Raw genomic sequence first — 14,711 nt, forward strand, 5'->3', positions numbered from 1 at the left:
AGGGTTCATTTTGTATTACAAACGTACTGAAGTTTAGAATTGCCAACTAGTCTTTTTTATAACACTGACCAGAATATCTGGGGAAGAGTGCAAATTAAGGTTTCATATACAATTATAAAGTACTTACAAAGAATTTACCTTGCATTCTAGGACAGCAAAAGAGCAAATGATGGGGAAGCCTATCTGCAATGGACACGTTTTCTCTGAAAAGAATGTGACTTCAGTTGTTGAAGAAACTGTTATGGGAGACTTCGCATTGATTATTAACGGGCACAGTTTAGTAAGTGTGAAGTGTGTCATGTGGATTTATGCGTAAGCCCTTCAGCATTCAACAAGTGATTTAATGCTGAAAATGGAGACGAGGAAATTATCCCGGGTCATCATCCAATAACATTGAATTCTTCTCAGCTAAAATAACATCAAGGGTGTGATAATTGGTTTTAGCCTTTGGATTAGGGAAGAAGCCGGTCAAGTTTCCTCATCCTGATTGCCGGACTGACTCCGTCAAGTGCTTGTGTGGATTTGAGTAAAAACAAATCAGTCGTTAAAAAATAACCTTCTCTTTCCCTTTTCATTACCAGCGTAATGCTGCTTGTTGGCAATGTGAATATATAGGTTTCTGGGTAAGATACAGAAGGGGAACTGGTCGGGAACCAGTACCCCTGAAAGGCATCAATGCAATCAGGAGAGGACTTTGAGAAACACTTACTAGTTAATGAGTAAACAATTCCCATGGCTGCCTAGAGGGAATTTGCACGTTCTCCCTGTGACCCTGTGGGTTTCCTCTGGGTGCTCAGGTTTCTTCCCACAGTCCAAAGACACACCAGTTGGTTGGTTAACTAGTCACTGTAAATTGTCCCATGATTAGGCTAGGATTAAATCGAGGAATTGCTGAGCGGTGTGGCTGAAAGAGCCGGAAGGGCCTGTTCCACACTATATCTCAATAAATAAAAGCAGTTTAACGAAGGCAAAATATACAAGGAAAAATATTGTGCTATTTAAATTGGTCTACAAACTAAATTACCTGTGCATGTGTAAGGAACTGTGCAAATCTATAGTACAGTAGGACAGTTTAACAATTAAGATTTACTGACTAAGGCGCATTGAAGGTGGGAGTGAGGGATATAGAAACATAGAAAATAGGTGCAGGAGTAGGCCTTTCGGCCCTTCGAGCCTGCACCGCTATTCATTACGATCATGACAGATCATCCAACTCAGAACCCTATACCTGCCTTCTCTCCATACCCCCTGATCCCTTTAGCCACAAGGGCCTTATCTTACTCCCTCTTAAATATAGCCAATGAACCAGCCTCAACTATTTCCTGTGGCAGAGAATTCCACAGATTCACCACTCTCTGTGTGAAGAAGTTTTTCCTCATCTCGGTCCTAAAAGGCTTCCCCTTTATCCTCAAACTGTGACCCCTCGTTCTGGACTTCCCCAACATCAGGAACAATATTCCTGCATCCAGCCTGTCCAATCCCTTTAGAATTTTATATGTTTCAATCAGATCCCCCCTCAATCTTCTAAATTCCAGAGAGAATAAGCCTAGTCGATCTAGTCTTTCGTCATATGAAAGTCCTGCCATCCCAGGATAGAGGCTGGCAGGTGGTTGTTGGAACCTGATGGAGGAGATGATTACAAAATGGAACAAGATTGGGACATGGATTGGGAGAAAGAGAAAAGAAAACTGGGTAGAGAGGTATGTGTGTGTGGGGAGAGAGCACTGGCAGTGAGGGCTAACTAAAATTGAAAAATACAGTGCTCTCATCAAATAGAATACGAGCTGTTGTTTTTCCAGTGTGACCATCTGAACAAGGATTGTTCTACGTAGCCAACAGAAAGATAGGCATAGCTAGGGGCCATGCAAGTGCCATGGCTATACCTTGATGGGTAGACTTCTCTAAAAGACTGGACAGTATGATTGAGGTCTATTAATGAACTAAAGTCCATTATTGAACTAAAGAATGTTTTTTTCATCCTTTTTCTGTTGATATTTTTCTATGTAAAATCAAAAAAAACACCATACCTCAAAGTGAGCTGTTCAGACCATCCAGCATTGTGCCAGCTCTTTAGCTGTAGCCATGTGTTGTATTATTACTTCCAGCTGTAAAAAAACTAAACAACTTGGCTTCATTTCTTGTATCGATGTTGTAACAGGCGCACGCACTGGAAGCAGACATGAAGCAGGAGTTCCTCGAGTTGGCCTGCATGTGCAGGACGGTAATTTGCTGCCGGGTCACTCCATTACAGAAGGCTCAGGTGGTTGAGCTTGTCAAAATGTCCAAGAAAGCTGTCACCTTGTCGATAGGTGATGGAGCAAATGACGTCAGCATGATTAAAAGTAAGCCTAGTCACCATGCTACTCCAATTCTCCGGTTAGGAGTACAGACATCTGTTTTTTCTTTCCATTTTATTGCTGTCAGTTAATTTATGGCATTTAAGACTGTTTCCAATAATTCTACAGTTATGATCACCACCTTTGAAGAAAAGATGTGACTGTGTTGGAGGGGCAGTAAAGGAATTCACAAAGATGTTGCTATGACTGGAAGTAGTAGCTGTAAAGAAAGATTGGATAAGCTGGGGTTGAATACTGTGAAATAGAAGAGGTGGAGGAAAACTTAACTAATGTGTATAATATTACAAAGAGCCGAGGAAGTGTAAATAGGAGGGGCATCATTCTTTTAGCACACAGATAAAGGAATGACATAAAGAAAGAATATAGGGAAGATAAATAAACATATTATTACCCAGAGCAAGTAATAGGATCTCACTCTCTGAAAGGGTGATGGATTCAGACACTCTCATCACATTTCAATAATACACTTGAAGAGCCATGATTGTCAGATTGTAGACACAGTCCCCAGAAGTTGGGATTTAAAGTAACTCCTTTTCAACCTGCATGAATGAAATGGACCAAATAGTCACTCTCTTTGGTTGAAAAATTTCTACGATATGTGAGATGTGCTATAAGTTTGCAACCCAAAGCAATGATGAGAGGAGGCCACCTGATGAGTTTGTTCTGAACCGCTCATCCCTCCTGTCCCCCGCAGATTAAATAATTGTCATGTGGCAATTGGACCAAATGTTGAAGGAGCCCATATTTTTATGGTAGGCAATCTAATAGGCTGCTAAATTAATAATAAGACTTTGCCTAATAGAGATGCATTTATTCTGTAAGCTTTGCAAGTACTTTGCTTATAGTGAAAGATTTGAAATGAATGACATGTAATGTGTTGATACCAATGTAATGACTCGTCAATACAATACAAGAGTTCGTTTATCCTTTCCTGTTAAAATTCAGTTTTGGAAATAACCCAGGTATTTTTTAATACTTAAATCTTCTACTCTTTCCCAAAATGTGCCAGGCACTGAATATGTCCCCTTTGCCCACAGCTGCCCACATAGGAGTTGGCATCAGTGGTCAGGAAGGCACACAGGCTGTTCTGGCTAGCGACTATTCAATTGGACAGTTCAGATATCTTCAAAGGCTTCTGTTGGTCCATGGGAGATGGTCCTATCTAAGGATGTGCAAGTTCCTCTATTACTTCTTCTACAAGAACTTTGCATTCACTCTTGTTCACTTCTGGTTTGGTTTCTTCTGTGGCTTCTCTGCACAGGTTAGTAGTTGAACATTTTTCTTAAATCTCCAGGGTCAATGTATCTACCTATTGCTGAACAAGATTATAAGATCTTGACATGTGCTATTGACAGGATGCCAAGGAGATGAATAGCATCTATTTAGGAGACGTATCAATGAACCTGTTCAGCCATTGGAAGATTTGGCAGTATACTTTAAGGCTTTTCACTAAGAAAGCCCAGTCCTTGACTGTCTCAGAAAGTCCTTGCCCTTGTAGGTTGTCAAGTAAAAAAAGATTTTAAAATGTCTGGTTTATGCAAAGTAAGGGAGTGGTAGGTACAAGAAGGAGAGAACTGGGTACAGGGGTGGAGAAAGCTGAGGACAAGAGGAATTACTGGAGAAGTCATGAGCTAGAGTCAGTTGAGTTAGTTGGGTGAGTGAGTAGAAGGAGAGTTCAGCCAGCAAGTTGGTAGAGGCTTGGAAATGGAGTTTGGTGGAAGGGGCCAAAGCAAGTTTCAATTTTGGGAGATTGTTATTTGGAAAGTGGTCAGGAGATTGGCTAATTAGTCTGTTTGGTAGGGTTCGGGGTAGAAATCAGATAATTGGTAGGTGGTCATTGGATTGGGTTGAAGTCAAGAGGTCAGTGGTCAAGGTAGGGTGGTATTGAACAAAGTAGTTGATCAGTAATTCTGATGGCCAAGAATCAGTGATAGATTAAAAGCTGACCAAGCGTGCCTAATACCACCAAGGGTTGAGAATGGGAACTCGAGAGAGCCAGCTCAGCATTTTACTTAATGGGGACCTTCTTGAGGTGATTTTCCAAATCCAAACTCTCAGAGTGAAACCCTGAGGAAATCTGTGGGCTTTATGCAATTCACAGAAAGTCTTCATTGTTCTGTTTTTCATTGGAGATGAATCAGCAAGTACATGTAGAATAACAAGATGTGATCCACTCTCTGGGCAAGTTGATTTTAGATGTGTTTGAAAATATATGTGGTTCCTTCTCCAATTTTTAATTATGCATTTCCACATAATTTTGCTTGAGTGATTTTATAAATTGGGAAGTGAGGCAACCAATTCCAATCATGTCACAATGTAAACAAAATTAATTTACTTCTGACATTCTAAGGTCATAATAAATGTTAACAAATGAAGAAATACTTCATGCATTTCAACTACCTTTAAATTCATTAAGTATTAAATACAGTGGAAACATTTATAAACTTGGCGTGCATTTATTGGCACATGTGTATGTTGATAACTTTCTTTGTTTTTGCAGACTGTTTATGATCAATGGTTCATTACCCTGTACAACATAGTTTATACTTCCCTTCCTGTTCTGGCCATGGGTATATTTGATCAGGTAAGGTAACTTATGAAGGTGTTTAAATGTGTCTGTCCTGAACCACCAGGTTCCAGATCATTTATCATCCTTCAACTATCAGACACATGAACAAGTGTGGATAACTTCACTCGCTTCAGCACTAAATGGATTCCACAACCTGTCCTCAGAACTCATGTTCTCAGTATTATTTTATTTATTTATTATTGTTTTTTGCATACGTATAGTTTATCTTCTTTTGCACACTGACTGTTTGTCAGGCTCTGTTTATGTGTAGTTTTTCATTGATTCTGTTGTACTTCTTTGCTCTACTGGGAATGCCTGCAAGAGAATGAATCTCAGGGTAGTATATGATGACATACACAATCTTTGCGAGTACATTTACTTAGAACTTGGAATTGTCCTGTAGAATTCTTCTGTTTTGATAGCTATTTATTCCCTTAGACCTTTTCTGAGATTAGGGACCTATCTGAGGCTAGATTTAAACAAACTTTCACAACACAACTGGATAGAAAACTAAGTAGATCTTTTTAAATATCCTAGCGTTATTGCACTGAAATTAATATCTAACTTAGGAAAGTATTCTTAAGTTAACCACAACCATATTCCAGGCAGCATTAAAGATCATTCTGCTCTGAACCAGTGTTTCAATACTCAAATTTTAGATCAATACTCATTTTTTTTTTTCAGTGCTGTGATGACTTCTATTATAATTGTGCCGCAGGAACCTAATAGCTTCTTGGTGAATCCTGAACTTATCAGAAATTTATGTTCTAAGTCCCCAGAATGAAGGATGAAATAAAAATAGAAAATACTGCAATCATTTCAGATCCTAAATTCTTCATCACACAAAGGTTCTAAAGTTCAAAGTAAAATTTGTTAGCAGATTACATTCATGTCACTACGTACAGCCCTGACAATCTTTTACCTGTGGACGTACTTAGCAAATCTGTAGAACAGTAACCGTAAACAAGATCAATGAACAACAAACTGTGAAAATGCAAATAGAATTAAATAACGAGAGCATGAAATAGACCATAAGACAAAGGAGCAGAAGTCGGCCATTCGGCCCATCGAGTCTGCTCCGCCATTTTATCATGAGCTGATCCATTCTCCCATTTAGTCCTACTTCCCGCCTTCTCACCATAACCTTTGATGCCCTGGCTACTCAGATACCTATCAATCTCTGCCTTAAATACACCCAATGACCATATAAGTAACAAGATAAAGAGTCCTCAAAATGAAACCATTGTTTGTGGGAACACCAGAAATAGAAGTTATCCCTTTTGTTCAAGAGCCTGATGGTTGAGGGGGTTATACAGTTTCTAGGACCTGTAAGATTAATTATTTCTCTTTCTGCAGATGGTGCTTGACCAGCTAAGTGTTTCTAAAAGTTAAAAAGAAATGTATTATCAAAGTATGTGTGTATACGCCACCATATACAACTCCAAGATTCATTTTCTTGTAAGCATACTCGATAAATCCATAGCATAATAACCAGAGCACAATGAAAGACCGCAACAACTTGGACAATCAACCAGTGTGCAAAAGACAACAAGCTATGCAAATAAAAAAAGAAATAAATATTGAGAACATGAGATGAAGGGTCCTTAAAAGTGAGTCCATTGGTTGTGGGAGCATATCAATAATGGGACAAATGAAGTTGAGTGAAGTTATCCCCTTTGGTTCAAGAACCCGCTGGCTGAGGGATAATAACTGTACTTGAACCGGCTGGTGTGAGTCCTGAGGCTCCTGTACTTTCTTCCTGATGGCAGCTGCAAAAAGAGAGCATGACCTGGGTGGTGGGGGACCCTGATGATGGTTGCTGCTTTCCTAAGGCTGCCTTTTGTGTAGTAGTTTTCAGTTTTTATTGCAGATTTCCAGCATCTGCAGTTTATTTTGATATTCAAAAGAAGAAGGAGACTACCAAAGTTAATCTACTTTAACATGTTTAGAACTAAAAGTAGGGGTACGTTCCTCTGTCCATTTTAAGAAGGGGTGGATAATTCATACAAGGTCCACCACACAGACTAAACCTGTTGTAACGAACGAGGTGAACCCAAGCGCAGGACACAGGCACGGGGGTTGCGCTAGGATGTAGATGCGGGTGTGAGCGTTGAGTGGCAAACAGGAGAGAGTGCAGGAAAGCAGGAGACAGGCAGAACTGATCTTGACACGGAGCATAGAAAGGGAAGCGGCAGGCAAAAATTTTCTTAGCATGGAGAGACGGAGTTACACAGGTAAACCTCGGTGCTGAGGTAAAACTTAAAAGACTTGACAAGAAGAGATTGAGTTTCACAGGTAAATCTCGGTACTGAAGCAAAATTTAGAACACACGGTCCTAAGCAGCCAGGAAATGTTAATTACCACACAGGCAAAACCAATGATCTGGCAACTAGTGGTTGCAAAGCCAGGGTTCTTATGCTGCAGATCTTGATGAAAACCAGGTGTGCCGCCATCAAACGAAATTAGGAGAAAATGGGGAATTAACGATCAGAACCGTGGCACAATCAAAGGGAATTAGGAGAAAATGGGGAATTAACGGTTGGGACAGTGACAAAACCAGACAGAGATGAAACAATATTATCAGTCAAGCTTGTATTATTTTTTCTCATGGTATGATCAGTGACTGGATTTACAATGAACATGACATATTCAAAGTTTTCCCCAGTGACTATTATATTTGGCTGAAGTAGAAGAATCTGTACTGTTATGATTTTATGTTCCAGTTGAATGATTTCACTATAGAGTATATTGAAGATCTGATAGCGAATTCTTGCCAATTTTATAAAAATTCTCTGTTGCCCCAAAACTAAGCCAAGGTCAAGAAATTTATGCAATTCCTCACCAAAGTACTTCACCGTTGGCCATATAATACACTTCAAACTAAAGGATCAACTTCTTTCTTCTAGAATTTCTTGAAGAAATTATTTTTGCAGGGGTGTGGTTCTTTAGGAACAGGCCACTGATCAGCATTTTACTGAGATGGCCATCCTTAGTGCATGAGTTTAGGTGCCAAGTGCTAACAAAATATTTTATGAAAGGACCACCATAAAAAAGCTTGATTGGCTCCTTGCCTAGTAACCACTTCCTTCTGGTCTCTGTTGGACTCCAACATGCCTGGCTTGATAGATTCTGCCCCTAAAGTGAACATGTATGCAGCTAGGATAAACTAGTGACTCACACATGATGACCACTTTATAAGCCACACCTGTACACCTACTGTTCATGCAAATATCTAATCAGCGAATCATGTGGCAGAAACTCAATGCGTAAAAGCATGCAGACATGTTCAAGAGGTTCAGTAGTTATTCAGACCAAACATTAGAATGGGGAAGAAATGTGGTCTAAGCACTTTTGACCATAGAATGATTGTTGGTCCCAGACAGGGTAATTTGAGTATCTCAGAAACGGCTGATCTCCTGGGATTTTCACACGCAACAGTCTCTAGGGTTTACAGAGAATGGTGCAGAGAAACAAAAGCAAACATCCAATGAGCGGCAGTTCTGTGGGTGAAAATGCCTTGTTAATGAGAAAGGTCAAAAGGAGAATGGCCAGACTGGTTCCAGTTGACAGGAGGTGATGGTAATTCAGATAACCACGGGTTACAACAGTGATGTGCGGAAGAGCACAGTTGAATACACATGTCAAATCTTAAAGTGGATGGGCGACAGCAGCAGAAGACCTTGAACATTATTTACTTTACATGAACATGCAAGACCATGAACGTTGGCCACTTTATGTGGTATAGGCCACTGAGTGTAGCCCCTGGCTGAAACTAGTTTCTTGTTGATCTCTGCATAACGAAGTAGCTTCCTTTTAAATGCATCATAATAATTTGTCAGGGATTCATTAATTTTGAGCTGAATATAGCATCTGTTTCCAATCAAAATATCTGTCATTATTGCAACAACGTTTCTTTTTCCTTTGTGAATAACTCACCTTTGTGATTTTTCTCTCCCTCATTGTTTCTCCAAAGGATGTCAATGAACAGAAGAGTTTGGAATACACAAGACTCTATGAACCTGGACAACTTAATCTGCTTTTCAATAAGCGGGAGTTCTTTATCTGTATAGTACATGGGGTCTACACCTCTATAGTCCTCTTCTTTGTCCCATATGGTGCATTTTTTGATGCAACGAGAGACGATGGGCAACATTTTTCGGATTATCAGTCTTTTGCTGTTACCGTGGCAACATCTCTGGTGATTGTGGTCAGCGTGCAAGTAAGTTCAGATTTCAAAATGTCTGTGCAGGATGTAGTTTTCCTCATCTTGATGCCACTACTGTTTTCTTGTTTGATCTGATTACAATCATTGAGCACAAATCATATTTCCAATGACGTTCATAAGTTTGAGAACAAAGACCAGCATTTCTGTAGTGTACTTAATGAATTTATAAAAAAGTGTGCTTTCTTAAGATGTGGTAGTAAAGAAGTGGCAAGCTGATATTAAAGAAAGGTGACAAAAGCCTTATTCTCAAAGCCCATTTTTTCCACTACCATTGATAAAATTACAAAGCTTAAAATTCAAACTCAGTCACAGAATTGTAATAACTAAGCATGCATGCCATCAATAGGAATATTCTGTTCCAGAAAATGAATAGTCTTCATTGTTCTCATTTTCTTTAAATATATTTCTACTTAGGCAAAAGTCTCTTAGCACCAGAGGCACCTCGTACATGCGATTTAAAATCGCTGTTCAATTAGTTCTGTATAAATTTATACTCATACAATTTTCAGATGGTACCCAGTCTTCGGGTTTTCAAATTAGCATTTCTTTGAGGTGACTGACAGTCACAAAGAAGGGAGAAAATTATTCAATTCTGATTCAATGGGTGAATTGCCCAATTTTATAATGCCCATCCACAGTTGTTAGAGAGGTGCTATGCAATCCTGATCAATTTAGCACTCTCTGGCTCATCTGCTGCATCTGGTGTCACAAAATAGGGCTAATTTTCCCTTCAGTAACAGTCAAAGCTGAGAGGAAGTGAACACGATCATCTAAATCTGACCTGATAGATAAACGAGAAAGCATGGATAATCATATTATTTTTATCCCTGGTAGGGGTATCAAAAAAAAACCAAGAAGGCAATAGGTTTAAGCTGAGAGGAAGTATTCTTAGAGGGATTTGAAGAGTAAGTTTATTTTACACAGAGAGTGATGGATATCTCTAATGCGATACCAGTGGTGGAATCGGACACAGTTGCAACATTTAAGAGACACTCAGATAGGCAAGACATTGAAGGATATGGCCTTAATGCAGAGAAATGGAAATAAAGGTTGGTTTGAAAATAGTGGGCAGAAGGACCCACTTCTGTAAGACTAAAATGTATTATGTAAAACAGTACCAGCTACTAAAAGATTGTGTCATTTATTTATTGATGCATATTTGAATGCCAGTGGACAATGAAGTAGAACAATAATCAGTTTATTCACTGTAAGTTTTTAGAGAATGATAATGATCAATTTTAATCAGCCACATTGGAATTTAATTTGTTTTGGTTTGCATATTGGTTCTCATTTAGCTTCTGACACTGATTACAATGGTGCCATTTGTAAAAAAAAAGATGCATAAAGCACTTATGATATTTATGTTGATGACATAATATGTTGCTGTTTTTTTCCATTAAAGTGGTTGTGGAGTTAATGGATTCGACGCTTACTGAGAGAAGAGTGGGGCAAAATTTGATGCAGCACTTAGCTAAACAATGCTGTTGTGGTCACTCATCTTCCAACAGGACTAACAGTCCTCAAATGAATGTTATCATTCAGGGAATGTATTTATGAAAGGCACTCAAATTGTTGGCCACAAGAGCATATTATGTCATGAGCTAAGAATTCAGACTGCTTCCACCTGATGACAAGTATCCGGGTGGAACTGGATTTGGACTATGTTTTCTATTAAAAATTTGCCAAGGTTAAATTGCCTGTTAATCCATTGTCAGGGGTGCTGAGAGATGGAGTACTTTGCTCAAATTTGACAGCCAACATCAGCACTAAGCAGTCTGAGGTCAATTTTTAATAGGATTATTCAACAGCATATATATTTAATATAGAGAGGCAATCAAATCAATTTCAAAATCTATAACTAGTAAGAATGATGAAGCATGATCAGTTGTACAAACAGTGACCTCCAGAAACAGACACCTGCCAAAAAATCCTGATATATTAATAGACTGAAATAACTCATATTGTAATCGATACAAAATATACCTTGAAATCATGGACACCCACAAATTATGAACTGTGGACAGCCGTTAATATATCATATCCTTTTGCAACTGCAAACACAAAACATGCGTTTTTGTGGCAACAAGTGGGGAAGTGAAAAGGTGTTGCTATGTTGAAAATATGTTTACCCGACATTCAAAGCAGGCAGGCAAATAACTCTGCAATTCTATTGTGTTAAGGTTTAGTGTCACAACGGGAAGCAGATAGAGCAAGGGCAGCTTCATTCTCATGTAGAGAGGAAAGGTTCTTCAACTGTGAGATCAAGTGTTTACCATAAATCTGTATAGTCCAGAGGTGGCAACCCTATAGCACGCATGCCCAAGATGGCACATGAAAAAATGTAGTTGGCACGCAGCATGCAGTCTTTAAACCCACCCATAAAAAAAAGCTACATCGTGATTATCTTTACTGCCAAGTGAAGCAGTGAATGATTTTTTTTACAATCTGAGAGCAGTAAGATGTTATCACCAGAAATGTCTTATACTATCTTGGTACCAGCCCGCAGAGCTGCTGTACATGTCAGTATATAGATAGTTAATGGTTGAGCCTGTTGGCATTGGCTTCACTCTGCTTATCTTTATTCCTTTCGTTTGTGAGTGAACACTGGATATTCAGTGATAATAATGGTAAATACTGCTTGTACATAGTTTAGCAGCTCCATCAATTTTATGTTGCAATTGTCCTTTTAAAAGATTAATATTAATAATTGTTGAACATGCTTTCTAAAATGCTTCTTTATTTCAGTGTGACCCTATTTTACCTTTATTAATAGTGGAACAACAAGTACACATAAATAAACAGGACTCAGCCGTTTTCCTAAAATCAAGTCCATAATTAGTGTTTTTAACTTATTAATCAATGATAATCTCTGGTGAAATTACCATGGCACGGAAAAAGAATTTTTTACAGCAAGTTGGACACATACTCTCAAAAAGGTTCACCATTCCTAGTAAGTGGTAGGTGATAAAGATCTGAAAAGAAGACATATAAAAGGATCTGAACGCTTATGGAAAATACTCAAAGCACCTTCCTGTATCATAATTTATGTCTTCACTTTACAGGTGTTGGGCACGTGGCCAAGTGGTTAAGGCTTTCATCTAGTGATCTGTAGGTTGCTAGTTCGAGCCTCAGCTGTGGCAGCGTGTTTGTGTCCTTGAGCAAGACACTTAACCACACATTGCTCTAGTATGTGCGAGGAGTGGCGCCCCACACAGACTTCCAGTCTGCGCCTTGTAAGGCATGAATATGCCGGACGCAGGCCTCTCATGGTCTGAGTCGATGTTCCACGTTACTGGTTTGCTAGATTGCTGCCTGGATTAGATGGGCTAAACCATGACGAGAGGTTGGACAAACTCTATGTCAGAAAGTAAGGAGAGGTCTGATAGAAGCTTATAAAAATTATGAGAGGCTTAGATAGGGTGGACAGTCAGAATCTTTATCTCAGGGTAGAAATGTTGAAGACTCGAAGGCATAACTTCAAGGTGTGGAGGCATTCAAAGGGGATATGCAGGGCAAGTTCTTTTTACACAGTGAGTGGAAGGTGCCTGAATTGTGCAGCCAAGGCTGGTAATGCAGGTGGTTATGATTGTGGCATTTAAGAGGTTTTTAGTTCTGAATGCTGTTTGCTTGCTTTCATTGTTTGCACAATTTGTTTTTCTTTTCTCTCTAGCTGTTTGGATGGTCTTTTATTTTTAATGGGTTCTATTGGGTTTCTTTGTTTCATGGCATTTTAAGGTTGTATAATGTATAAATACTTCAACAAAAAATGTACTTGAACTTTGAGATATAGATCATGACCAGGTTGAAGGGCTCAGTTTAATTTAGTTTCAGGGGCCAAAGGAACTGTGTTCTACTGTTCGATATTCATCAGCACATATAGCTGACTGGTAGAAGCTCTTACACAATAGTACAAGCTGCCACTGTGTGAGATCCAGAATTAGGATAACATTCTCTAAGGACAAAGACAATCAGTATGTTGGAAAACCCGAAGAGCAGAGAGCGAGAACCAAAGCCACATCCTTCTGGCGGAGTCTAGAATTGGAACAGTTTTTAGTGAGAGCAGGGGAGGCATAATGTAAAAATATGGGATCACTCTCAGGATAGCTGGTTCATTGTACATTTCACTGTATTGTTGCTATTTTGAAGATAAAGATACAAGTTCTTATGTTCTTTAATTTCCAGGTTCTGGTGAAGAAAATTAATGGGCTAATTGCATATAGAGTACTAGTAATAACTAGAATATGACCTTGAATTTTAAAAAAGATTGAAGCAGTGGTTAATCTTAGAAACCTTGTACCAGATGGGCAAAAGAATATTGAAGGACATTTTTAACAGCAAGTCAAAGGTGCAGTATTGATGTGAGCAATGTATAAATGGGCAGTTCAAATGTGACTTGGCCCTATGACAAATACCGATATGCATCTTGTCAATATTTCTTTTAAATTAAAGTTTCTATGAAATTGAATAATGTGGGAATTAAGGTTAAACAGATATCCTGTAATTAATTAAACCTACAAGGAAGGATAGCACATTTTTATAAAGCGTTTAACTTCTTGGAAGTCTGCTTGTAATCTAGTCTCTTCTTTTAGGAATTTACATGGACTATTCTGTTTTAACTTCCACAGTGCATCATCTGCAAAAAAAAAAGCACATTTGTAGAAAGGGTAAATTTTTATCTGTGTTCTTAGGAAGCTATGCACTTTACAATTATGATACCAGGAAGCACAAAGACGAGTTGAATTCTGAGACTGAATCATAAATACAGTTTGAAGGTTTGAAATACTTTCCAACTAAGGAAAATTGATGCATCAAGACTGGCATCACATGTTCATTTTTTTTACGCCTGGTTAAAAAGTGATTCTAATGATAACCTTGGTACATTATGAATTACCTTGGTTATTTTCGCTGCAAACTGCAGCTTTGGAGGATTAGTACAATCATAAATTATCAGAAGCCCACTAAAAACTTTATTTGACAGTGGTACATGATACTGTATATACAGGAGAGTTGGAGAATAGTCTGAGAGAAGGGATACAAGAAGCAAGTATTTTCTAAGCAAGTCATTTAAGGTGCAAGGCTATTAAGTAGTTAACCGAGATGGAACTAGAAAGATGCAAGTGCATAGCTATGTCTGGAAGTGTAGTGTAAATGCTTTTACTCTTAGTAAGAACTGAATGTTACCAATCTTTATAGCAGAAGTTCAACTTCATAATTTACAAGAAGACAGTGAACTAAATAACTATTCAGGTTGTCTGTTATACTTTCTACAAACAGTATCAAACTTCTTAGCAATATTTTAAATCTCTTAATCTATTTGCATATCCTTAACATAACTGACTGTTATGCTATATAAAGGTTGCTCAGAAAGTCAGCTTGGGTTTTGACTACCTAGGTCGACTCCTTCAAGTGACTCGATCAAGAGTTTGGAAACAATTTGACTACTTTGTTGAAGATGGCAAAATTTATTAATCTACTGTTTCCTTCTGAATTGTAAATTGTGGAGCAGAACTGTCCAAGGTTTTCCACAGCTGTCTTTTGTTAAACTGCAAGTGGGTTGTTT

General features: G+C 38.6%; 1 protein-coding gene across 4 annotated transcripts in view; it reads left to right on the forward strand.

Moving 5' to 3' along the window:
• The window catches only part of atp8b4 (ATPase phospholipid transporting 8B4), a 304,768-nt gene that overhangs the window by 271,238 nt on the left and 18,819 nt on the right, over positions 1–14,711 (forward strand). For all 4 annotated transcript variants that reach the window (XM_072278231.1, XM_072278233.1, XM_072278230.1 and 1 more), the window contains 5 exons: positions 151–280; positions 2,159–2,342; positions 3,395–3,618; positions 4,858–4,941; positions 8,900–9,145. In XM_072278231.1, the coding sequence (XP_072134332.1) occupies positions 151–280; positions 2,159–2,342; positions 3,395–3,618; positions 4,858–4,941; positions 8,900–9,145 (868 nt within the window). The remainder of the gene's footprint in view (positions 1–150; positions 281–2,158; positions 2,343–3,394; positions 3,619–4,857; positions 4,942–8,899; positions 9,146–14,711) is intronic.

This window comes from Mobula birostris, chromosome 14, assembly GCF_030028105.1.
Source record: "Mobula birostris isolate sMobBir1 chromosome 14, sMobBir1.hap1, whole genome shotgun sequence".
Lineage (NCBI taxonomy): Eukaryota > Metazoa > Chordata > Chondrichthyes > Myliobatiformes > Myliobatidae > Mobula > Mobula birostris.